The sequence below is a fragment of the Phyllobates terribilis genome, unplaced genomic scaffold (genome assembly GCF_046119375.1).
Source record: "Phyllobates terribilis strain yellow unplaced genomic scaffold, ASM4611937v1 Scaffold_12__6_contigs__length_324123572, whole genome shotgun sequence".
Taxonomy (NCBI): Eukaryota; Metazoa; Chordata; class Amphibia; order Anura; family Dendrobatidae; genus Phyllobates; species Phyllobates terribilis.
Window position 1 is genome coordinate 66,985,237 of NW_027362772.1, and position 26,779 is coordinate 67,012,015.

Genomic DNA, 26,779 nt, shown 5'->3' on the forward strand with positions numbered 1-26,779 from the left:
CCTCTGCTGGATTGGAGTTGCGTCTCTCTCGCATGTATGCCTTGGTTGGATAATGAACTGTGACCTCTGCCGCTAGCGTGTTCAGATGGGAATTTTTTAACAGTTCTGCAGCAAGGGCCTTCTGGTACTGCCCCATTTTTGTAGACCTCTCCACCTCAGGAATAAGAGAGAGTGAAAGTTCTCCTTGTAGCGGGGGTCTAAAAGTGTCACCCACCAGTAATGACTGTCACCCAACATTTTGACAACGCGAGGGTCAAGGTTAAGGCAGCATAACAAAGTCAGCCATGCTTGCCAGACTGGTAACCGGCAAGACTTCCGTGTCATCACCAAGATGACGACTGACCATGCTCTCCTCCTCCTCCTCCTCCTCCCCCCTGTCCTCAGGCCACCCACGCTGAACCGACGGTATGACAGTTGTACAGGAACTACCATCTACAGCGCATGATACAAGCTCCTTTTCTTCCTCCTCCTCTCCCTCATTGTCCCCCAATGCACGTTGGGATGAGATGAGGCTGGGCTGTGTGTAATTGACCGCTACAGCTTCTTGATCCATCTCATCATACTCTGGCTGCAATGCCTCCTCTTTAATTCTCTGCAGAGAGCGTTGCAAAAGACAGACAAGTGGGATGCTGATGCTAATGATGGCATCATCGCCACTCACCATCTTGGTGGACTCCTCAAAGTTTGTCAAGATGGTACAGATGTCAGACATCCAGGTCCACTCCTGAGGTCTTATGTGTGGAGTCTGACCTGAATATCGACTGCCTTGTTGCAGCTGGTACTCCACAACTGCTCTCTTCTGCTCACAAATCCTTTGCAACATGTGGAGGGTAGAGTTCCAATGTGTGGGGACATCACACACCAGTCGGTGTGACGGTAGCTGCAAACGCTACTGCAACACAGCAAGGGCGGCGGAAGCTGTAGCCGACTTGCGAAAATGAGCTGACAGGCGGCGTACTTTCACGAGCAGATCTGGCAACTCGGGGTACGATTTAAGAAACCGCTGAACCACGAGGTTAAGCACATGAGCCAGGCATGGTACGTGTGTAATCTCGCCTCGCCTCAGAGCCGCCACCAGGTTATGGCCATTGTCACACGCGACCATGCCTAGATGTTGGTTCAGCGGTCTCAGACACAGATCTGCCTGCTCTTTCACAGCTGTCCACAACTCACAAGCAGTGGGAGGTTTCCCACCTAAGCTTATGAGTTTCAGCACAGCCTGTTGCCGCTTGGTGGAGGCAGTACTGCAGTGCTTTCAGCTTGTAAATGATGTGGTGATATCTGAGATGGAGGCTGAACATGAGGAGGAGGAGGAGGATGATGCGCAGGAGCTGTACACTATGGGGGCAACTCTGACTGACATAGGGCCCGCAATCCTCTGTGTGGGGAGGAGGTGTTCCGTCCCAAGGTCCAACTGGGTCCCGGCTTCCACTATGTTTACCCAGTTTGCCGTCAGGGAGATGTACCGTACCTGGCCACAAGCACTTGTCCGTCGTCAGGTGGACTCTCCCAGTAACTGCGTTGTTGAGGGCACGGCAGATGTTTTGGGACACGTGCTTGTGTAGTGCGGGGATGACACACCGGGCAAAATAGTGTCGGCTGGGGATCGAGTACCGAGGGACGGCCACTGCCATAAGGTTGCGGAAGGATTCCGTCTCCACCAGCCTAAAAGGCAGCATTTCCAACGCAAGCAGTCGTGAAATGTGCGAATTTAGGACTGTGGCCTGTGGGGCGTTAGCTGCGAATTTCCACTTTCGTTCAAAGGTCTGGGATATGGACAATTGAACGCTGCGGTGGGACGTGGACGTGGACGTGGATGTTGATGCTGTTTCTTGAGAAACTGCCATAACAAGTGAAGACTGAGAGAAGGGGGCATCTTTGCATGCAGTATGGACAGAGGATTGCCTTGCACACACACAACAGGGGGTTCTATTGCACGCACAACAGCGGAAGAAGCAGTGGTGGCACCCGCTGACACTGGTCGTGGACCCTGGGGTTCACCCCACAATTTGGGTGCTTTGCTGCCATGTGCCTGATCATGCTGGTGGTGGTCAGGCTGGTAGTTTTGTCACCCCTGCTGATGCTGGCATGGCAGGTGGTACAAATGGCCTTTTTGGGGTTATCAGCAGAGTCTTTAAAAAAATTCCAGACTCTGGAAGACTTACAGGTTGTACTGGCAACGTCCTTCGTGTTGGTGTTACGGGGAACTGTTGCCTGCCTTCTGTGTGCGGCCACCACACTGCTTCTTCCTGCCTGTTGGGGTACTCCCTCACCCTGTGTGCTGCTGGCCTCGCTCTGCATGTCCTCCTGCCACATTGGTTCAGTTACTAGATCATCCACCACCTCCTCCTCTTCCACTTGCGCACCACGATCCTCCTCCTCACTTCCTGGCAATTGTGTCTCGTCATCGTCCACCTCTTGTGACAAATTGCCAGCGTCAACTTCCTGTGGCCGTGGCTGTTCAAATATTTGGGCATCGCTACATGGGATCTCCTCTTCCACCACTTCAAGCGGAGCAGGCGAGGGGCACAAATCTGGAAATGGACCAGTGAACAGCTCTTCAGAGTGTCCAAGTGTGGGATCAGTTGCTGTCTGACGACACTCGGCAAGGTGGGAGGAAGAAGCATCAGGGTGAGGAGGAGTATGCGGTCGAAACTCACGGCTACTAAGATTTGACCGTGTGGAAGACAGACCGGAGGTGGTGGTGCCCAGGTGACTGGAAGTATTATCTGCTATCCAATTAATAACCTGTTCACACTGATCAGTTTGTAATACTGGTGTTGTAGTGTGCTTCCCTAGTAATTCGGTCAAGAAGTGGGAGCGAGAAGATGTGGCTGTTGGTTGTGGCACATTTTCACCTTGGCCACGGTCCCGTCCTCTGCACGCACCATCACCATTACATCCAGTTCCACATCTCTTGCCACGCGCCTTGCCCATTGTAAAGGAAGTAAAATAGCTTACACTTGCACTATCAATGGAAAAAGAGTAATAAAAAGTAGATTAGAACCGTGGAAGAGGAAAACCACAGTTCTATTTCTCTGGCCTACACCCGACTCTTTTAAACAATCAGAACAATCAGGGAGACACTATTATTTTTTTTTTTACGTCAAAAAATGCCAAAAGCAGGATAATAGAGATTTTTTACCGTGGAACAGCAAAACCACAGTTATAATTTACTGGTGTATACCAGACTTTTTTAAATATATATATTTGCGGCTGAACAGTGACCGACACACTCAAACTGTTTTTTTTTTTTTTGTTTGTTTTTTTAGATACAAATGGCCCGAAAGTGGATAATACAGAGGTTTGAACCGTGGAACTGCAATACCACACTTCTGTCTCTCTAGCCTACACCAGACTATTTTCAACAGATATATTTGTGTCTGAAAAATCAGAGACACACTTTCTTTTTTTTTTTTTTTTTTTTGGGGGGGGGGGGGGGACACCAAAAGGTTAATAAGACTGGTATTTGGGGTATTTGTACAGTGTTTAGGAGGAAAAAAAAAAAGAGGATTTAGATGAAAAAAGGATTTTTCCTGGAGCTAAGTCCAGCAATTTCAGAAACAGGAGCACACAGGACTGTAATGCAGCGTTTGCTGGTATAACCACTGCGTCTCCTATACTGCCTGCCTGCCTGCCTGATATCTGGGATGGATATTAGTCCCGAGAAGGACTGTTTGTTTGATCTGGCAGCCTTTACAGACCCTACACTAACTATTTCGCAGTTTATATCTCTCCCTAAATTAGCAGCGCTGTCCCTACACTGTCTAATCCGGAGCGACTGTGTCCAAGATGGCGGCGCCCGGTTTTAAATACTCGAGGTGACGCTGTGCGGCCAGCCAATCACTGTAATGCCCACAAACAACATGGCTGCGGCATTACAGTGACTGGCTGGCAATCTCTGTGTGTCACCCTGGCCTGGATGCCACAAGTGTAATTAAAGCTGTGTCTGAGAGCAAGGGGGAGGTTCTCTAGTCAGGGGAACATTAGCATGCAATGCCTTCTGTCTCAGGCCAGTAGGGGGAGCAGGCTGCCCCTATAAAAGCTGGTACTGGGGGCAGGGTTAGGGAGAACTTGAAGGCCTGTCTCAGGACTGAGACTTGTCCCAGAGCAGAGCAGGGACAGACAGTTGCACTGCACCTAAGAGGAAGTGTGGCAGGAGGAGAGCCACAAGCCAGAGACAAGAGGCGAAGCAAGCCTGTCTTGGCAGATAAGAGACTGACTTTACCAGACTTTGGTGTCTGAGGCTGGGAGGATTCTACATCCTCCAGCAGAGAACCAGTCCACAGGGGACTGTATATTCCTTGGCCTAAGAAGCCTGGAGGCCCTGCCACAACCGAAGGGACCAGTAAAGCCGTACAAGGCTGGGAGCAGAAAGGAACCCACGTCGCAGGCCATACAGGCGAGAATACACGGAAAGCTTGGAAACGTGGGCTGTTACCCTATACCGAGGAGATAGCCAGAAGGAGCACAGAAAGCACGGTAGGCTTACACCCTCACCCTGACCAGGGCCAATTTCCCCGTTGCTCTCAGACATCCAGGTCCCCTCCTAGCCGGGACTGTTTATGGGTCAGTTTACCTGCTTTAGTAAAGACCCTGGACTGCAACCTATTGTCTGTGTGCTACTTCGCGCCTCCAGCACTACCGGTACTGGGACTCTCACCACCATCACTCCCTCCATCCATTATACTGCCGTGGGGAGTCACACTACCCTAGCTGCACACCTCATCAGCCCCAGAGGTCTGCATGCAGCGGCGGTTCCTAATAAACGCAATCCACGGGTGGCGTAGTCGGACATTATCAGCAGAACGTAGCAGACTACCATTGGCCTGACCACCCTGAGCCACGGAACCGGGTCGCCACTACTACCCCCATCGTCTCCCTATTGCCCGGATCCGAGTGCCCCACGGCCCAGGGGGCGAGTCACCTGCATGTTCATTGGCTCTGTAAAGAGCGCTAAACATGCAGGGCAGAGACCCGAGCTCCCGCCTGAGTAACCCGGAAATGCTCGGTGCTCGCCGAACATCACGAGTAGCTTGATGCTCGGGCGAGTACCGAGCAGTCTCGAGCATGCTCGCTCAACACTACTTGTCACCACTCTGAAAAAAGTATTACCAGGGATGTCCATTTCAAGGCCTGGGCATGCCAGTTGTTGATTTTGACACATCCTCCATGCGCCATATTCCTTTTAATGAACACTGACATTAATTCTCTTTATACCCAGCAAGGGAGCGCAATGAGCCAGCAAAAGAGCTGTGCACATTGAAAAGGAGAGAAAACAGCAAGCAGGGAGAACAGAAACCAGACCAACCCCTGAAATCAACATCACTGCTCTGAAATGGAACGTCAGTGACTTTAACCTTTTGGTTAAAGAGATCACCAACTTAATTATGCTTTCACCAGATCAGTGGCCGCAGCTCTTTGCAGCAGCACACAGAACATCACTCAGCATTACGATCCTTCCTGGCAGATATCCATGTCAGACGTGGTCTCTGGTTGTTCAGACTGGACTCCCATAACATCAGTTTGCTAGAACAAAGGTAGCCCTCCATTTAAGGGTGCTTCCACATTGCGTACAGGCACACATTCAGCGGCCCTGTTGGGGCTTACATCCAAAACCTCTGCAAAATGGGATTAGGACATATACGCTGTATATAGACTGTAATGGTGCCAGCAGAGTGAACGTGTGCTCCGCCATGCATCATTTTTGGGCGTATACGGCTAATGGAGGCAGAAACTCAAACGTAGTAGACTGCATGTGAGTGTCTTTCTCCAGTAGGCATACACTCCCAAAAATGAAATCAGATTTGAGGGGGATTGGACATAAACCCTAACAGGGCCACTGAATAGGTTCCTGAACGCAATCTGAAGGTACCCTAACGAAGGTGTTAGTGTATACCCCTAAACAGTTGCTTAGAACTTTAACTTCTGCACTCTCCTCCTCAGCTCCAACTCTAGCTCTTCTAACTCTGATAAAGTGGTCCCTTATACGAAATTAACCTTGGATCAATCACAAGACATTCTCTTCACAACACGGTGCCTGGGACCAATCTTCTCCATGACCATATACTTAAATTCATGGCCTGGAGATATACATGAGTTTCATTAATAATGTACACAGAGAAACTTGGGATTATGGCAGCTAAGACACAGTACTTAATACATACAGAACCCATCTCCATGCTGATAGTTAACACCTACAAGGTCCCTCAAGGTTGTCTCAACAAGGTGGGATCAGTACTGGTTTCAGTCTTTGAATGAGAGCCATTAACATTTCTTTCTAAATCACTGAAAGAGAGGTCTTTAAAAAACGGAGGTCTTTAAAATAGTGAGGAATTGAGACAAATTAGAGGTTAAAACACGTGATATGTCTGTGTGCTGAAGTGTAGGAATAAGGCTGGATCTACATGTGATCTTTGGCCATGGCATTGGTCCTGCAGCCGTAGATCACTCTATGCTCTGTTACATCTCAAAATTGTGAATTAGAGCAGAGAGTTTAAAGTTGCACACTATAGATACATATATCAAGAAAGGTAAACATAAACCATCCATGATGCAACCACTCATTGGATATATATATCTGTGGCCAATTGTTGAAAAAACTATAAATAGGAGAGTGCCGAAGCAAAAAACAACGATCACATGGCCATGATATGAAAAGCGTATATAAACTTTATTCAAACATTTATTTGAATACAGAAAAATAGAGCAGAATGTCAGGAAGACAAATGGGTACCAAATCATCATACAATTAATAAAAGCAAGCAGGTAACACATAAGATGCAGGTGTCATGTCTCACCACTAATTTCCTCGCTATTATCAAGTATTAGGAGACCATAGCAAATATATGAAGAGGGACACCCCGAGGAAAATCTATATATATTATAAATAGCCATATCCCAAGGTGAACATTATATATCCTTATGGTCTCACATAGTCAGCAGTTTAAACATAATTACCTAGGTGGGAGGCTGAGAACCCGCACGATACGCGCTTCCCCGACGCGCGTTTCGGCGCTGTTGCCTTTCTCAAGGGGACTGCTGTGGCTGGGCGGACGATCATTTAAATATCCCGCACAGAAAAGAATTTAGAGGTTAAAACACGTGATATGTCTGTGTGCTGAAGTGTAGGAATAAGGCTGGATCTACATGTGATCTTTGGCCATGGCATTGGTCCTGCAGCCGTAGATCACTCTATGCTCTGTTACATCTCAGCATAATGTGGGGTCACAAGGAACCATGACTGACATAAAAAGTCAGTTGGATTTTTTGAGACTTGCTTGTTATGGCCACAGTACTTGTGATCCCATTCAGTTGCACGATGCTGTGAAGTACCAGAGGCATAGAACCATCTTTTGCTATGTGACATGTGCCTTGGCCAAAGTCACCTAAGACAGTACTGAAGATTACACTAGAAAATATACCCTAACCTGGCAAGAATTTTTGGATGAAAAAGGTAGCAGGTTGTTACCTAGAACAGAAGTTTGGAACAAGAAAGTGAAAACTGTTCTATTCTGTTTAATAGTACTCACCATAGACGGTCAGGGTCACATCTACGTCCTTTGCTGACGCATCCATTTGTATCTGTGCTATATACTTTCCCCCATCTGTGTCACGAAGATCTCTGATTTGTAATGATCCGTTATTGAAAGCCGAGATCCGATCATTGTACAGAAGTCCAGGAACTAATGCGGGATTAGCTGGAAAATATGTCAGGATCTGATAGGGAGGAGTTATGCTTGGTCCTTTATACCACATGACATGCTGGAGTTTGTCAGTAATCCCAGTAATGCTCAGGGTGACAGATCCATTAATAACCGGATACTGAGGGATCGGCTGGATACGAATTTGTCCACTGGTCACATCCATCGTGAGGACGAGGAGAACTAAAAAGGGAACACAGATTCCACTCAGTGATCACATGCGAAATACACAAAAATCTCATATGACTGGAAATCAGATTATAACAATTGTGTCCATGATATACAATACCCTCATGTATATGGTGTAGTACAACCCAATCCCATAGCAAACAGCTGATCAGTTTACTGCACTTGTTAAAGTAGAAGCAAAATCTTACTAGTTGCCTGCTCTACGTTTAAAGCCATCCATCCCTCTAAACATAATCCGTATGGGAACATTAAAATCCTAGACTGTAAGAGACTTAGACCACGAACATAGATGATCCCACACCCATAAATGTATGCACCTGGAAGTCACTAGAGATGAGCGAATGTTTCAAGATTCGATTCAGATTACGATCGCCGAATTTGCGATATTCGCCAATTTATTCGTCCAGTGTTCGAATGTTACCAAACGCCATAGGATTCAATGGGGGGGAGGGGGCAAAAAAAAATGCATACACAACACCTTTATACGAGCCCAAAAGCTGCCAAAACACATCAAATTATGGGTAGACACCTGGAAAGTGCCATCAATTGACCCAAAGTACAAGTACTATAATTATTATTACAGCCACATTTATTCCGTGACACTTTACATGTGAAAAAGAGTCACAGTCGGTGACTCATTGACTGGTACAAGAGGAGAGAGGACCTTGCCCGCGAGGGCGCACATACAATGTACAAGGGATGGGTGATGATACAGTAGGTCAGGGTAAAGCTAGTCGTGCAGCGGTACGCTGGAGCGAGGCTTACCGCAGATTGTACACTTGTCACAAGAAGTGGGTCTTCAGCTTCTTTTTCAAGGTTTTCACGGTGAGCGACAGTCTGATGTGTCGGTGTACAGCGTTATCACAGTAGGGGAGATGCACGGGACAAATCTGTTGAGAGCCTAAATCACGTTAAGCTTCCAGGAGCTCACAACTGAGCAGATTAACCCCTGTGACGCGCCCCTGGGCCTGCTGTGTCGCGCAGCGTCTCGCGCACGGGGCTTACCCGGAACCGGATCAGATGAGGGTTGTAGTCTCCGAGTGGCGGGGACCCGGTCCGTGCCCAGGGAGTCAAACTCAGTGTGTGGCAGTCTTGATAGAGGTTATTTGAGTGTCGACTACGCCACCCGTTGATTTGCAGCTATGGAGCTGCCGCTGCAGGGCAGACCGCTGAGGCCGGTGTAGAATTGTGCAGCGTGATAGTATAACCCCCAACGGGAGGGGTATGGCCTCAGGGCAGCCGACATGGAAGATGGGGGTAGCAGGAACCACTCAGAGACGGTGCGGTGTAATTCAGGGTCTTTACTGGTAACAACGATAGACCCTCCCGGAGTACTTGCTAGCGAACGGGGCCTGGTCAGTCCTTGAGCAGATGGGATCTCCCCTGGCCAGGCGGAGTTGTAGGCCTCCCAAACTGACTGTACTCTTCTGGCTACCTTGCTAGAAGCGGATATAAGTAGCCCACGTCCCTGAGTGTACCATGTGGTGCTCACCCATATGGCCGGTGACTCGGGGCCTTCTATGGCTTCCGCTCCACGATGGCGGTGCTGGTCCCACGCGTGTGACCGTGCCTTCGGGTTTCTGGGCCTGAGGACCTGAAATCCCCTGCCGGTCGGCTTCTGCTGCTGGGTAAGAGTTAGTCCCCACAGCCTCGGACGCCGGGTCCGGTAAGAAAGCTTCTCAGTCAGGGCGAGCTCTGCAGCTGCCAGCCCCTGACTCGTAGTAGTATTGCTCCCACTGAGCTTCTGCTGTTTCTTCCTATGCTGCTTCTCTTCTCTACCTCTAACCCTGCCTCAGCCCCGGGTTTATACAGGGGAAGTTCTTCCCCTCCCAGGACTGGGCAGGAGGTGTGGCATGCATAGGATTCCTGACCAAGGGACCGCCCACCTGCTCTCAGACATAACATTACATTACTGTGGGAAACCAGACCCCTGGGGTGCCACACCTGCACCAATTAATATGAAGGCAAAAGGCTTCTTTTTAATAACTGCAGGAGTGGGAGGAATCAGATGCTGCAGTCTTCTGGCTCCTCTGTCATGATTGCAGGGCAACTACTGCATTTTTAACAGTTTTGTTAGCATAGTGCTTGTGTGTGATGAGCTGGGAGACGTCGTAGATGAATGGGGGGCTGGTGATGGCTCAGAACAGGTCAGATCAGCGGCGCGCTGTTTTTTTTTTTTTTTTCCCCTGTAGGCGGTAACTTTAAATCAGGTAAGTGCAGCCAGCCAATCAGAGCGCAGGAAGCATCCACAGTGTCCCAGACACCTTGCACGCTTCAACACAATGTTCACAAGGTAGACAGCAGCGGTGGCCGGTCTCCTAGACAACGAGGTAACTCCTTTATGATGATAGAGGACAACATCTGCAAGCAGTTTGTATGTTCTCCCCGTGTTTGCGGGGGTTTCCTTCAGGTTCTCCGGTTACCTCCTTAGTAAAAAAGCAGCCATACAGGAGTGTTCACAGTTCAAAAAATTAGGGCCTGACACCACCATTTCCATGGCCAACAGATTGGAGGTGGATTTCCACCTTTTAGCTTTGTGCTTAACACTGATGCTTGTTTCCTCCGTCCCCTCCAGCCAACCACGTTCAACCGAGAGGGGATGATTATCTTCTTCATCCTCTGATAGCTGCTCACCTATCACCTCTTCCTCCTCCATTAGTTCCTCGGCTCTTGCACCTTCACTAACAGTTTGCCTGGTATCACCAAGCTCCCTCCATCGCAGGAATCCACAATCACTTGGAATCCGCCTGTGTGACGAGAGTCTGGAACTTTGAGACATTCTCATCCCTTCCGCATCCTCCTCTTCTTCTGAGACCACCACCTCCTGCCGCAGGTTATTCAAAGTCTGCTCCAGCATGTAGATGACTGGAATAGTGATGCTGACGATGCCGTCATCAGCGCTAACCAGTTTAGTAGCCATTTCAAAACTGTGCAGAAGGGTGCAGAGGTCCTTAATCTGTTCCCACTCCATAAACGTGATATGCCCCACGTCTGTACTGCATTGGCCCAGGCTATAAGACATGACATACTGCGTCAGAGCTTGTTGCTGCTGCTACACTCGCTGCAACATGTGCAGAGTGGAATTCCACCTCGTCGGCACATCGCAGATCAACCTGTTAACTGGCACAGACAAAGACCTCTGTATCGATGCAAGTCGATGACATGAGGGGTGCGAACGGCGGAAGTGAGCACACAGCTTCCGTACTTTGTGAAGCAGCTCATCCAGGCCAGGATAGTGGCGGAGAAATCGCTGTACCACCAGGTTGAGGACAAGAGCCATGCCAGGCACGTGTATGAGCTTGCCTCGGCCCAACAGGTTCGTACAGTTATCGCACATGGCCTTCCCTGGCTCTAGGTTCAGCGGAGACAGCCATTGCTCAAACTGAGCCTGGAGAGCTGCCCACAACTCTTCACCTGTATGACTGCGATCTCCAATGCATATTAATTTTAAGAGTGCCTGATTGCGGCGAGCCCTGACTGCACAGTACGGAGGTGGTGTGGATTCGCTCCGCACCCTTGGAATGCGTGTCTCATTAAGGCAGAGATTGAGTGCGCAGGTGGAGGCCCTAGAGGAGGTGGAGGCCCTAGAGGAGGTGGAGGATGCAGAAGCAGTGGAGGAAGTGTGAAATACAGAGGTTTCTTGTGCAAGCCTTGGGGATTCCAAGATTTGTGGAGCAGCCCCTTTCCCGCCTGCCCCCACAGCCACCAAAGTCACCCAGTCAGCGAGATGTAACGCCCTTGGCCATTCTTACTCGTCCAGGTGTCTGGTGAAATGCACCCTGGCAGACGTAGATTTAGACAAGGAATGGGTGATGCTGTCTGCGACATGCTCGTGTAGACAGCTTTCTTAGAGAAGTAATGGCAACTGGGCAACTGGTACTGGGGGACTGCGACGGCCATCAGCTTTCGGAAACCGTCTGTATCTACCAGGTGGAAAGGTAGCATTTCCATGGCCAACAGATTGGAGATGGTGGAGTTCAACCTCTTAGCTTTGTCATGCGTAGGATGAAACAATCTGTTATGTGACCACAACTGCGGGACCAAGGGCTGGCTGCGGTGCTGAGAGAGGGCGGAGTATGGTGAATCGGAAAAACTGGTGGAGCGTGAGTGAGGTGCAGATGTTACGGTGGATTGAGAAACATGCGGTGCCGTTACAGCTGACGGGCCGTCACTCAGCCTAACTGGAGCGGGTAAAGAACCGGAGTTTCTGCGATGTGAGACCTGTGTGACAATACTTGGCACAGTAACAGAGGAGGAGGAAGAAGCAGCGGATGTCGTTGATGGGGCAGCTGATGGTTGTTGAGGTCCGCTGGTCTGCATTTTAGCGCAGTAAGATTCACAGCGTAACACATGTTGTGTGCGCATGTGAACGTTCATGCATGTAGTAGTCAAATTTTTGCAGTTTTCGCCTCTACGGAGTTTTTTTATATCAAAGTTTGCAGATAACGTGAGTAGGCTCATCCATTGCGGTCTCAAAAAAGGCCCAGGCCAAGTAACCCTTGCCACCCCTGTGAGCTGCAGACCTGTGACTGCTGCTGGCCACAACCATGGTTGTGGCTAAGGATGCAGTGCTCCTCATGCTTACATCACTTTGTGTCTGCATCGTAGGCTGGAAGGTAACCTCCTTGTCTTCCTCCTCCACCTCCTCAAATGAGCTACTCAGCTGCATAACTCTGGGTTTCAACCAAGTAGGATCTTCAACCTCGTCATAAGCCAATATGTTATCCCATTCCTCGCCCTCAGAGTGACCCTTCTCTTCTTGCCCTGACAGCACAGTACAGTTCGAATGAGCCTCAGGTATCTTAGTCTCATCAGGATCACCTCCCTCCCCAGTGGTTAACATCTGGTGACGAGGGTCAGGGACCTATACAGATCCTACTCAGTCCTGCCCCGAATCCAACGTAAAAAAAAATTTGGGCATCGGTGCAGATGCTTTCCTCCTCTTCCTATTCTGTGAAAGTTTGGAGAACACTTCTGATGCCCATGGTATAGAATGGGGGAACAGTTCTACAGACTCGCCCATCTGTGGTTCGCTACAGTCAGTTGGGTGCTTGGACAGTTGTGACACGGGGGGAAGCAAGGGTAATTGGGGTGCCACCTCTGTGGACAGTACTGTGTGTGATGTTGCGGTGGAGAAAGAAGAGGAGAGGGCACTGGAAGCAGAGCTTGCCATGCACTGGAGCACCTGCTCTTTCTGGCCCTTATCAACAAGGCGTATCGCTGCGCGGCTGCCAAAGAAAGGGAGTGGAGTAGTTGTCAGTTGTCTTTGGATAGGACCTGTTTGTGTTGGTTCACTAGTGCTTTCACTAACATTACCACTTACTCCACATATACAGTACCTTGAACACCAAGCCTATTCCCCCTTCCACCACGACCTCTCTTTTTCCCCACTCATGTTGCTCAAATACTGTAGTAGGAGCACGCTATTAGCACAAAATTAGATTTTTTCCTCTGCAACAGCTCTGCACACACCTAAATTTCAGCGGCACTAAATGACAAGGTAAGATATGGCCTGCTGTATAACGTTACTAACCGAACAAAGTATTTTTTTTACTGTGGATGACGCCTATATAACATAGGAGATATTCTCCAAACTATTTCAAACTCCGATCTAGCCTGCTGTATAACGTTAGCAACAGCAAAAAATAGATTTTTTGGACTCTTCACGAGCATTGAATACAGCTGAATTTCACCGCCACTAAAAGGACTAGGTGGCTTATAGCAGAGTGTATGACGTTTGCGACAGAAAAAAAATATTTTTGTACTGTCTAGCAACAGAAAAAAATCTATTTTTTTACTCTGAAAATAGCTGAAGTTCACCGCCACTAACGAAGTAGCTGACGTATAGCTGAGCGCATGACGTTTGCCACACAAAAAAAAATAGTTTGTGGACTCTGCCAACAAGACAAAATTAATCTATTTTTTTACTTTGAAAACAGCTGAAGCTCGCCATCACTAAAAGCACTATGTGGCTTATAGCAGAGTGTAACAAGTCTGCGACACAAAAAAATAAATATTTTTGGGGACTCTACCTGCCAACAGAAAAAAATATATTTGTTTTACTGTGCATACAGCTGAAGTTCATCCACCAAAACAATGACAAACTGGGCTAACACAGCTTGCACTATCACATTAGTAAATTAAAAAAAAATAATAATTTTTGTGCTCTGCACTGACAAGCTCTGCAAATAGCTGAATTTCAACCCCACAAAATCAAAAAGTGGCCTACAAGGGCTTGCAAAAATAGATTGAAGGTGTGCATGGAACACAGTACAACCAATGAACAGCACTGTTCTATGCCATAGGCCCTGCTCTTTCTTTCAGAATCTCAGTAATTGCAGAAAAACAAAAAAAAAAAAGGGCTGCAAGGTCGATTGAACAGGTAAACAGCACAGGACTTATCTACATTGACTTCCAATCAAGAGCTCATCTATCTAGCTAATATCTCTCATTACACGGGAGCAGCATCTAACACGAGTGACATGCATTAAATGGCGTTGAGGGAACATGGCCGGTTTTTATATAAGGGAGGACATGTGATTTCGGCAGCCAATTGGAGAAGCCCTTGTGTCTGGGACACTGTGGATGCTTCCTGTGCTCTGATTGGCTGGCTGCGTTTACCTGATTTAAAGTTACCGCCTACAGAGGGAAAAAAAAAAAAAAAAAAAAAAAAACAGCGCGCTGCTGATCTGACCTGTTCTGAGCCATCACCAGCCCCCCCATTCATCTACGACGTCTCCCAGCTCATCACACACAAGCACTATGCTAACAAAACTGTTAAAAATGCAGTAGTTCCCCTGCAATCATGTAACCACAGAAATTTTCCGAACGTTACAGACTTTCCCAAATGTAACAAATTTTTCTCAGCTTTCTGATCACGAATCCGAATGTGCCACATTTGTGTCGAACTTAAGTTTGGAGACCGGATTTCAAACATATTCGCTCATCACTAGAAGTTACATACTGGGCTAAAATTACTGGCAAAATAACATTCATCTGTCCAAAATTGACAAGACAAGCAGCTATAAACAGTTTTCCCTTTTGAATGAAAAATTAAAAAAAAAAAGATCAGCGAGAAAATACAACAAATGACAGTTTCAGTTTTGTCTTTAGCATATTGGTTGTTACATATATTTTACCTCCATAAAAACTAAAGTCTCTTCATCTCTAGAAGTAACTAAAAAACATAACCAAATGTTGCGGCTCTAAAATTGTCATTTGCCAATATGTGATCATTTGGGGTGAAAAACTTCTTTAGGACAGGTCTATGACGGCTTCAGTTTGTAAAAGGAGCAAGACCTAATGAAAAGAAAATACCAGGAGGGTAATACCAAGTCCTCTGCCATTTCATGCTATGAAATAAATGAATAAAGTAAGGAAAATGTCTACAAAGAATAATCCGTACTTGTGTCCTGGGTGTTTTCTTCTCCTTGGAGACCAGGACCAGTGGTGCATCATCTGTGACAGTCCGCAATGTGGGGAGCATTTGTAGATGATATTTTGGGGGAAATTTTACCTGGCAGATGTCCTCTAGTTTAACACACAGAGGTAATTATAGCTGTGACTGTCATGGGGGGGGTGGGCTAAAACATGTTAGTGTAGCACCCCGAGGGCTCAGTTGCTACAGAGGTATTGCATCTCACCCAGATGTGCGATATCTCACTCTCAGGTAAGGATGGGAGTGTGGATCAGGACCCCGACACCTGCATGCATTACACCACATTTCCGGGGGGCAGGGCGACCGATATGCTCCAAGTAGAGCACAACAGTCCCTGTTCCTGGCTGGAGTGGGGGGAGGGAACACCGAAGGGGAACCGTGTAGTGCATAGGAGGGAGAGGGCAGTTTCTGGGTGCACCTAGAAGGAGATATAAAAAGGTGGGCACCATCTTAGATCAGTAGTCAGTTCAGTGAGAGAAGAAGAGGGAGCAGGAGGTGGGAGCAGAGGCTCTGCAGGGGCTCTGCTCCGCAGGCAGGCCTGAGAGAGAGGCCGGGGCCTGGAGGAAGAAGAAAGGAAGGAAGAGGAGCGAGGAGGCTCCAGGAACAAGGAACGAAGGGACCCCAGGGGTGTGGACCGGCGAGTCGCCACCGCACGCCCGAATCTACCTGCGTAGGGGGGGTCAGGCCAAAGGGGGAGACCGGTCCTCGAAACTAGTGGAGGCGAGGAACTACCCTCAGCTAGGAACCAGGGGCTGTGACATTTCACGTGGCGCAGCCCCTCGCTACACCCGCTAGGAAGGCACCATATAGGGTCAGGGAAACTGGCACCAAGGTTTACCAAGAGAAGGCCCGAGGCAGCCGGACAGAAGCGAGGTCACTGGCGGGGTATGACAGGCCAGAGAAAGGACACACAAAGGGGGTCCTGTGAAACGCTCCAAAGTTATCTGGGAGTAGGCCGAGCCCCTCACCTGGTGAACCCAGTGCGACGAGGGACGTTATGACCAGCTGTAGTAATGTGGATAAAAGAACTGTGAGCAAATACCCTGGACTGCATTACAGGACTCTGTCATTACAGCTGATCCCACGCACCATCACCCCCAACATCCACACTTGCTGCTCTGAGGCTATACTCCTCCCGTGGGGAGTTATACTATTTCCTGCTGCACCCACAACATCAGCCTCAGCGGTCTGCCCTGCAGCGGCGGTTCACTCGGACCGCAATCCATGGGTGGCGTAGTCGGACATTAATAATCATAAAAACCACATAAATAGACTGTGTGCCATTTGGGTTGACCACCCTGAGCCACGGGACCGGGTCCCCGCCACACGAGGACTACAACCCCCAGCATCCGCAACGGGTCCGGTTCCGGGTATCCCCACACACGCGCGGCCCAGGGGGCACGTCATTAGCAGTCAGTAGTGCATATCTGGCTGGCACTATAACAGCTATAATTGTCCCTGTAAGGAAATATATGACTAGAAATCTGAAGGATATATATAACTGGCACCTGGGGTGGCAGTAGCTGACACCCTAAAAGGAGACTGTCTGGCACCTTCAGCTGGAATTTTATGGGGTGACTACAACTCGTACCTGTAACTGGCAGGCCAAGGAGAAACCGAGGAAAATACCTGTAACTGGCAGGCAAAGGGGAAAGCGAGGCCAATACCTACAACTGGAAGGCAAAGGGGAAAGCGAAGCCAATACCTACAACTGGAAGGCAAAAGGGGAAAGCGAAGCCAATACCTGTAACTGGCATGTTAATTGGAAACACTGCCTGGCACCAGTATCTGGCCCTCTATGAGGTGAATGTAGCTGGCACTTTAAGTTGCATCTGTGTCTGGCACTTAGGGTGTTATCTGAGGTTTCTGAATTTGGCATTGCTTTTCTAGAATGGAGTCTGAACCTTGATTTTGAATGTTGGAAAGAAAACACACAGGAAAGTGAATCCATCTATAAAATCTTTGTGCAGTGGCCCACAGTGTGTTACTGTGATTCTCTGGTCAGCCCATGCTGTTCCCTGTGCTCTGCAGAAATCATCTAGTCTTTGATCCGTAGCGTGCTGCTTTGTTGCTGTCAGCATTGCTCCACCTAAGTCCTGTCTCTTGGCAGGCTATCCTCAGTATGTTCTCCCGACCAAAGAACTACAGTATACAAACACTTAATAACAATCAGTCTTCTATTACGCTATGGCATCTTCCACCCGCTCAGACCTCCACCTGTTCTTCACAAGCTGCAGAACAGAGAGGGCCTGGGAGTAGCCCAGCTGCACATCCGTCACAATGCTCTACTATGAGGCAGAATTCAGAGGGCAATTTTCATCTTGAATCTGTTTTGCTATCGTAAAATAAAAGCAAAAACCTCACCCTTCTTAATCCTTCTAGGAACAAAGGTAGCATGACCTTCAGGCCTTACTTTATGTACCACCATTGAGGTGCCCATGTGGGGCCACCCTGGGACCAACTTTTCTTTTCCAGAGTATTTATTTTTTTTTAAAAACTTAAGGTCTGATTTGTTGATAACAGAGTAACTGAGCTTTTCGCCCACTCCAAAGTGGGTTTTTCCCATAACATCTGGTCGGAGCCATTTATCAATATAAGGCCTTTAATCTAGTTATATGTAGATCCCTACAGAACCCTATAAATTCTATGAAAAACAAAAGGTTCTACTGTCATTATTGTAGAGCAGTAGAACCACAAGGAGTGCTGCTCTTGTAGCCGAAAAAAAGACCCTAAAACATGCCCCTATTATTGCCATCTACAATAGGATAACATGGACCATATACTAGCAGCCATATTTAGTGGTTTACATAAGAAAATAGGTAACCCAAAGCAAAGATCAAAATTGATTCCCCATTATAGTTGTTGGGGGATCCATTGTGTTTTGAAACCAAAGGGTCTGGTGTTTTTCTCTTTTTGACCCTCAACCCTTGGGCTAATTGCTAACCCCTTGTTTGCCAATAATGCAATGCGGTCAAGGTGAAGACATGAGTCCTGCTTAGGTGCCCACACCCCAACAGCAAGGGAGATAGGAGTAATCATACAGGTGCATCTCACTAAATTAGAATATCATCAAAAAGTTAATTTATCTCAGTTCTTCAATACAAAAAGTGAAACTCATATATTATATAGAGTTATTACACACAGAGTGATCTATTATATAGAGTCATTACACAGAGGGATCTATTATATAGAGTCATTACACACAGAGTGATCTATTTCAAGTGTTTATTTCTGTTGAAGGGGTTGTCCACTACTATTTAAAATAAGCTAAATCATTTTTACGATAAAAAGCAGCTTCTTTGTAATTACCTCCCTCTGTCTTATCTGCCTGTGGGCGGCGCTATCACTGGCCGCTCACAGGCATCATGTGACCCCCGGCTGCAGCCAGCTCTGACATCATAACAAGCCTTGCAGCTGGGGGTCTATCTCTTCCGCGTTCCACGGTGGCTGCTGGGTTGTGGGCGGGGTTATTCCCCTGCGTCATACCAAGCATCCACCGTGTGCTCTCCCTCTCCCCATTCATTGGGAAAGCGCGCGGTGGATGCTGGGAAAGACGTGGTGGGGTAACCCCGCCCACAACCCAGCAGCCACCGCGGGGACCCCAGCACTGAGTCACGCCTCAATAGACGGGACGTCAGCGCGAGGTCACATGATGCCTGTGAGCGGCCAGTGATAGCGCCGCTCACAGGCAGTAACTGCAGAGGGAGGTAATTATAAAGACGCTGCTTTTCATTATAAAAACGCTTTGGCATATTTTAAATAGTAGTGTACAACCCCTTTAATGTTGATGATTATGGCTTACAGCCAATTAAAACACAAAAGTCATTATCTCAGTAAATTAGAATACTTTATAACAGCTTGAAAAATTATTTTAAAATCCGAAATATTGGCCTACTGAAATGTATGTTCAGTAAATGCACTCAATACTTGGTCGGCTCCTTTTGCATCAATTACTGCATCAATGCGGCAATGTGGCATGGAGGCGATCAGCCTGTGGCACCGCTGAGGTGATATGGAAGCTCAGGTGGCTTTGATAGCAGCCTTCAGCTCGTCTGCATTGTTGGGTCTGGCGTCTCTCATCTCCCCTTGACAATATCCCATAGATTCTCTATGTGGTTAAGGTCAGGCGAGTTTGCTGCCAATCAAGCACAGTGATACTGTTGTTTGTAAACCAGGTATTGGTACTTTTGGCAGTGTGGACAGGGGCCAAGTCCTGCTGGAGAATGACATTTCCATCTCCATAAAGCTTGTCAGCAGAGGGAAGCATGAAGTGCTCTAAAATGTCCTGGTAGATGGCTGTGCTGACTTGGGTCTTGATAAAACACAGTGGACCTACACCAGCAGATGACATGGCTCCCAAACCATCACTGACTGTGGAAACTTCACACTAGACCTCAAGCAGCTTGGATTGTGGCCTCTTCACTCTTCCTCCAGACTCTGGGACCTTGAAATGAAAATTGGAACTCTGGGACCTTGTAGAGAGTGTCAATGACTGGACTGGACATCTGTCAAGTTAGCACTCTTCCCCATGATTGTGGAGCCTACTGAAACAGACTAAGGGACCTTTTTAAAAGCTTAGGAAGCCTTTGCAGGTGTTTTTTGTTAATTATTTTAATTTACTGAGATAATGAGTTTTGTGTTTTCATTGGCTGTAAGCCATAATCATCAACATTAACAGAAATAAACACTTGAAATAGATCACTCCATAATGACTGTTTGTTTCACTTTTTGTATTGAGATGCACCTGTAGCTGGGCCACCTCTCTTGAATGGAGTCAGTCTGCCATTATAGTGTGAGTACAGAGCAAGTAAGATGCTGAGCCCACTTTCTATATGGCAGATGTCAGCTGTGTTATACAGATGGTATTTGCTTGTAGCTGCAGCAACTAGAGCCATCTCTGATTGCTGCCGTTTAACCATTTAACTGCCACTTTCAATCACTAACATAGGCATTTAAATGGTTTTTGGTGGACAAGTTTCCCTCAGCTCACCATCACGGGGTGTTGTTGACTTGCCATGGCAGCTGCTGGTGGTCCTCGTCACCACCATCTCCTATTGCTGAACTTCATATGAGAACTCCAATTTCACTACATTAAAGCAATAAACCATCGCAATATGTAGAACAAGCAACAATTGAAGGTTCAAAATTTAAAAAAAAAAAAAAAAAAAAGTTTTGAGTCAACCTCACTTCATTTAAAATAAAGGGATAAATAAACATATTTGGCATCCTCACGTCCACAAAAGTCCAATTTAAAAATATAACATGATTAAAAGAAGCACTCCCATCAAAGTTTTTATCCCCTTAATATATTGAAATTATAAGGAGATGGACATATTGCCTGTAGCATCGGCGTCTCTGCCCCGTTCTAGGCAGAGACGCCGCCCCTCTCACCTCCTCGCTCCTGGCGCGGCGTCCTCCAGCGCTGCTCTCCCCGCTGCTTCCGGCGCGCGCTCCTTCCCCGGCAGTGTGCTTAGGGCGCGCGCTTCCCCTCCCTTAAAGGGACCGCGCGCGCCGTCCTAAGGAGTCCCCGGCCAATTGCCGGAGGACCTCCCATATAAAAGGCACCTCCTCCAAAATGGAGGTGCCCGAGCAATGTTGTAGCACTGTTCACTGCTCTGCTTCAGCCCTCAGGTCCCGTTGCCAGTTACCTGCCAGATACCTGCCAGATTCCTGCCAGCTTGCTGTCTTATTCCTGCCTGATATTCTTCTACCTGCCTGCTAGCCTGAGGTCCGACGGTCTGCCCTCCAACTCCAGTCAGTCTGTCTATGGACCAGCTTGCCCGCTCACCTGGGAGCGCACACCTGTTACCTGCCTGCTAGCCTACCTGGAGGCTCCGCCGTCACGTGCTGTGACCACCTGCCATTCCAGAGACTCCTGCCCGCTCACCTGGGAGCGCACACCTGTTACCTGCCTGCTAGCCTACCTGGAGGCTCTGCCATCACAGGTCGTACCTACCCTTTACCCAGAGACTGCCCCGGTCACTTGCCGTGACCTCATGCCCGTTCATCCAGAGACTGCCCCGGTCACTTGCCGTGACCTCCAGCCCGTTCACCCAGAGACTGCCCCGGTCACTTGCCGTGACCTCCTGCCCGTTCATCCAGAGACTGCCCCGGTCACTTGCCGTGACCTCCTGCCCGTTCACTCAGAGACTGTCCCGGTCACCTGCTGTGACTGCCTGCCCGTCTTCCCTGGTCGCCACCTGCTCCCTTACAAGGACCGCCCCCTTGTATAGTAGCTCAGAGGTTCCGCCTCCCAGACCCGTTACAGTTTGCTCGGGCCATGGAACCCGGTGGCACCCAAGCTCCCTCGCTCTCGGACCTGTGTCATGAACTGTCCCGTCAGAGGTCCCAACAGGAGTCCATCCTGGGTCACCTGCGGAATGTCAATTCTCGCCTGGACACTGACTGCTCTGCCTGCAACCTCCGCCAGTGCCATGACTCGCAGTCCGGCAGCTCCACTGCCCACTAATAACGTGGTATCCTACCCCGGACCCCGGCTTTCTGCACCTCCTCGTTTCGGAGGTGACTCCGCCCAGGCTCGGGGCTTCATAAATCAGTGCACCCTGCACTTTGAACTCCTGTCCCACCAGTTTAACTCCGACCGGGCCAAAATTGCCTTCATCATGTCCCATCTCACCGGAGAGGCCCTGGCCTGGCTAAATCCTCTATGGGAGAGAGGAGACCCCCTGGTGTCCGACTTGCCTGCCTTTCTCACGGCTTTCCGGAAAGTCTTCGACGAACCCGGACGGAAGACCTCATCCGCATCGTCTCTGCTACGCCTTCGTCAGGGAAGTCTCACCGTGGGCCAATATGCCATACGGTTCCGTACCCTTGCCTCGGAGCTGGCCTGGGATAATGACGCTCTGGTTTCCGTCTTCTGGGAGGGTCTGTCCGGCCGTATTAAAGATGAACTTGCCGGTCGGGACATTCCTACCACTCTCGATGACCTTATAACTCTTGCCACCCGGATTGATCTACGGTTCCAGGAGCGTGCCAAAGAGGTCACCCGTGAGAGGAGGTTTCCACGTCTAGCTCCTACTTTTCAGAAACCCGTCACTCCCTCCGTCTCTCCTGAGCCTATGCAGGTCGACCAGACCAAGATGGTCGGTTCTCGCCAAGAATCTCGCCGAGCCGAGGGAAGCTGTTTCTATTGTGGCAGTAAGAAGCACTTCATCCGTTCCTGCCCGGAAAAACCGGGAAACGCCAGTGTCTAGGACCACTCGGAGAGGTCGTCCTAGACAAAAGTAAGCCCTCTCCGTCTCTGACCTTACCGGTCTCTATTGCTTGGGGAGAAAACCGTCTCTTTGAACTCGCCCATCTGGATTCTGGAGCTGCTGGAAACCTCATCTCCCAGTCTCTGGTAGAGAGATACCATATTCCCACCAAGTCCCTGGCTGAACCATTGTCAGTCGCCTCCGTGGATGGAAGACTTCTCTCGGAGACCATCCTGCTCGTCACCGAACCCATAACCCTGCAGGTGGGAATGCTGCACTCTGAGGAGATCTCATTCCATGTGCTGTCCGGACTTTCTCACTCCCTGTTGCTAGGTCTACCTTGGCTCCAGACACATGAACCCGTATTGAACTGGCGGTCCGGTGAAGTACTCCGATGGGGGCCCGACTGCCATAGGACCTGCCTGGTCCCGGTCCGTCCACTTCGCCCTCAGCCTACTCCAGCTAACTTACCTGGTCTCCCGGCTCCCTACTGGCCCTATGCGGACGTCTTCGGTAAGAAGGAAGCTGAGACGTTGCCACCCCATAGGCCATACGATTGCCCGATCGACCTGGTACCTGGCACCACTCCTCCCCGTGGGCGTATCTACCTGTTGTCTGCAGCCGAGACCCGAGCCATGTCTGAGTACATTGAGGAGAATCTGGCCAGGGGATTTATCCAAAAATCTACTTCCCCGGCTGGAGCCGGATTCTTCTTTGTCAAAAAGAAAGACGGCTCGCTACGTCCCTGTATTGACTACAGAGGACTCAATCTCATCACGGTAAAAAACAAAATATCCCCTGCCACTCATCTCCGAATTGTTTGACCGTCTCAAGGGCGCCAGGATCTTCTCCAAGCTGGATCTACGAGGAGCGTATAATCTGGTCCGTATCCGTCAAGGAGACGAGTGGAAGACGGCATTCAATACCCGGGACGGTCACTACGAGTACCTTGTGATGCCCTTCGGTCTCTGTAATGCTCCCGCGGTCTTTCAGGAACTAGTCAACGACATCTTCCGTGACCTCCTGTACTCCTGCGTAGTGGTATACCTGGACGATATCTTGGTCTTCTCTCCGGATCTCCCCACACACCGGAGGGATGTTCGTCAGGTCCTGCTTAGGCTCCGGCAGAACCACCTTTATGCCAAATACGAGAAGTGCCTCTTCGATCAGACCTCCCTTCCGTTCTTGGGCTATGTCATCTCCCAAACAGGTCTGCAAATGGATCCCGAGAAGCTCTCTTCAGTTCTAAAATGGCCTCGTCCTGAAGGTTTGAAGGCGATACAGCGATTCCTGGGCTTCGCTAATTATTATCGTCTTTTCATCCCACACTTCTCGTCTCGGACTGCTCCCATATCTGCACTTACCCGTAAGGGGGCTAACCCCAGGACATGGTCGCCTGAAGCCGAGGAGGCCTTCCTTTCCCTAAAGAAAGCTTTCGCTTCTGCTCCCGTCTTGCACCGTCCGGACTGGAATAAACAATTCTACCTGGAGGTTGATGCCTCCTCCTCCGGAGCCGGAGCGGTGCTCACCCAGAAGTCTTCTACCGGGAGAATGGTAACATGCGGCTTCTTCTCCAAAATCTTCTCCTCGTCAGAGCGCAACTATTCCATTGGAGACCGGGAATTGCTAGCCATCAAATTGGCACTGGGAGAGTGGCGCTATCTGCTTGAAGGGGCTCTCTACCCGGTAATTATCTACACGGATCACAAAAACCTGGCATATCTCCAAAATGCCCAGAGACTCAATCCTCGCCAGGCCCGGTGGTCGTTGTTTTTTGCCCGCTTCGACTTCGTTCTTCATTTCCGTCCGGCGGACAAGAACGTCAAAGCTGATGCCTTGTCCCGGTCCTTCCTGTCCTCCGATCAAGAGGAGGAACCTACGCACATCATCGACTCCTCCAAGGTGATGAATGTGGCCCCCTTGGATCTGACTCGTCTTCCACCCGGTAAGACGTTCGTAGCTGTGCCAGATCGGGAGAGGGTTCTTCGCTGGGGACATTCTTCTAAACTGGCTGGCCATGCTGGCCAAAAGAAGACCTTCCAACTTATTACTCGGCATTACTGGTGGCCTACCCTGCGTAAGGACGTGGTAGATTTCGTCGCGGCCTGTTCATCCTGTGCCCGTAACAAAGTTCCCCGACATCTACCTGCCGGCCATCTCCTGCCCCTTCACGTACCTGCTGCTCCTTGGCAACACATCGCTATGGACTTTATCACCGACCTTCCAGTTTCTGCCGGTTGTACTGTCATTTGGGTTGTCGCGGACCGTTTTTCTAAGATGGCCCACTTCATTCCCCTGCCTGGTCTTCCGTCTGCACCCGAGCTGGCTAAGGACTTTATCCGCCACATCTTCCGTCTCCATGGTCTGCCCCTCCACATCGTGTCGGATCGTGGGGTTCAGTTCACTTCTCGCTTCTGGAGAGCCACATGTAAGCTGCTGGACATTACCCTGGATTTCTCCTCCGCTTACCACCCTCAGTCCAATGGTCAAGTGGAGCGGATCAATCAGATCTTGTCCAACTACCTCCGGCACTTCGTTGATGCTCACCACTCGGACTGGGTGGATCTCCTACCATGGGCCGAGTTCTCTTATAACAACCATGACAGCGAGTCCTCTTCCAAATCCCCGTTCTTTATAGTCGGTGGCCAACATCCCCGGATTCCACTTCCTGTCTCCGTTTCTGTGGACAACCCTGCTGCGGAGTCTCTTGTCAGCGAATTTTCTACTATTTGGGAGAGCACCAGGTCCGCTCTTCTTCTCTCCTCTGAGCGGATGAAGAGATATGCTGATAAGAGACGTCTGGATCCGCCCCAATTCCGTCCGGGAGACAAGGTTTGGCTCTCATCCAAACATGTGCGGCTCAAAGTACCCTCCTACAAGTTGGGTCCTCGATTCATCGGCCCCTTCGAAGTCCTCAGGCAAATTAACCCTGTGGCCTACAAATTAAAACTCCCGGCCACCCTACGGATCCCCAACTCCTTCCACGTATCTCTCCTCAAACCCGTTGTCTTTAACTTTTTTTCCAAAAATCCAGGTGCCCGTCCTGCTCCGGTTTCCGCTGATGACATCTTTGAGGTAGAGAGTATTCTGGCCTCCAAGAGGGTAAGAGGAAAAACCTTTTTTTCTGGTAGATTGGAGGGGGTTTGGTCCTGAGGAGAGAACTTGGGAACCCAGGGAGAACATCAACGCCCCGCTTCTCCTTGAGAAATTTCTTTCTGGCCAAAAAAAAAGAGGGGGCCTAAAGGGGGGGGTACTGTAGCATCGGCGTCTCTGCCCCGTTCTAGGCAGAGACGCCGCCCCTCTCACCTCCCCGCTCCTGGCGCGGCGTCCTCCAGCGCTGCTCTCCCCGCTGCTTCCGGCGCGCGCTCCTTCCCCGGCAGTGTGCTTAGGGCGCGCGCTTCCCCTCCCTTAAAGGGACCGCGCGCGCCGTCCTAAGGAGTCCCCGGCCAATTGCCGGAGGACCTCCCATATAAAAGGCACCTCCTCCAAAATGGAGGTGCCCGAGCAATGTTGTAGCACTGTTCACTGCTCTGCTTCAGCCCTCAGGTCCCGTTGCCAGTTACCTGCCAGATACCTGCCAGATTCCTGCCAGCTTGCTGTCTTATTCCTGCCTGATATTCTTCTACCTGCCTGCTAGCCTGAGGTCCGACGGTCTGCCCTCCAACTCCAGTCAGTCTGTCTATGGACCAGCTTGCCCGCTCACCTGGGAGCGCACACCTGTTACCTGCCTGCTAGCCTACCTGGAGGCTCCGCCGTCACGTGCTGTGACCACCTGCCATTCCAGAGACTCCTGCCTGCTCACCTGGGAGCGCACACCTGTTACCTGCCTGCTAGCCTACCTGGAGGCTCCGCCATCACGTGCTGTGACCACCTGCCATTCCAGAGACTCCTGCCCGCTCACCTAGGAGCGCACACCTGTTACCTGCCTGCTAGCCTGCCTGGAGGCTCCGCCGTCACGTGCTGTGACCACCTGCCATTCCAGAGACTCCTGCCCGCTCACCTGGGAGCGCACACCTGTTACCTGCCTGCTAGCCTACCTGGAGGCTCCGCCGTCACATGCTGTGACCACCTGCCATTCCAGAGACTCTCGCTTGCTCACCTGGGAGCATACATCAACCATCTGCCTGCTAGCCTACCTGGAGGCTCTACCATCACAGGTCGTACCTACTCTTTACCCAGAGACTGCCCCGGTCACTTGCCGTGACCTCCTGCCCGTTCATCCAGAGACTGCCCCG

At 49.7% G+C, this 26,779-nt stretch overlaps 1 protein-coding gene across 1 annotated transcript in view; it reads right to left on the bottom strand.

The window, feature by feature from the left end:
* Positions 1 to 26,779, bottom strand: part of LOC141172083 (cell adhesion molecule CEACAM8-like) — a 107,804-nt gene that overhangs the window by 66,103 nt on the left and 14,922 nt on the right. The window contains exon 2 of the mRNA XM_073655920.1: positions 7,533 to 7,886. Within this exon, the coding sequence (XP_073512021.1) occupies positions 7,533 to 7,886 (354 nt within the window). The remainder of the gene's footprint in view (positions 1 to 7,532; positions 7,887 to 26,779) is intronic.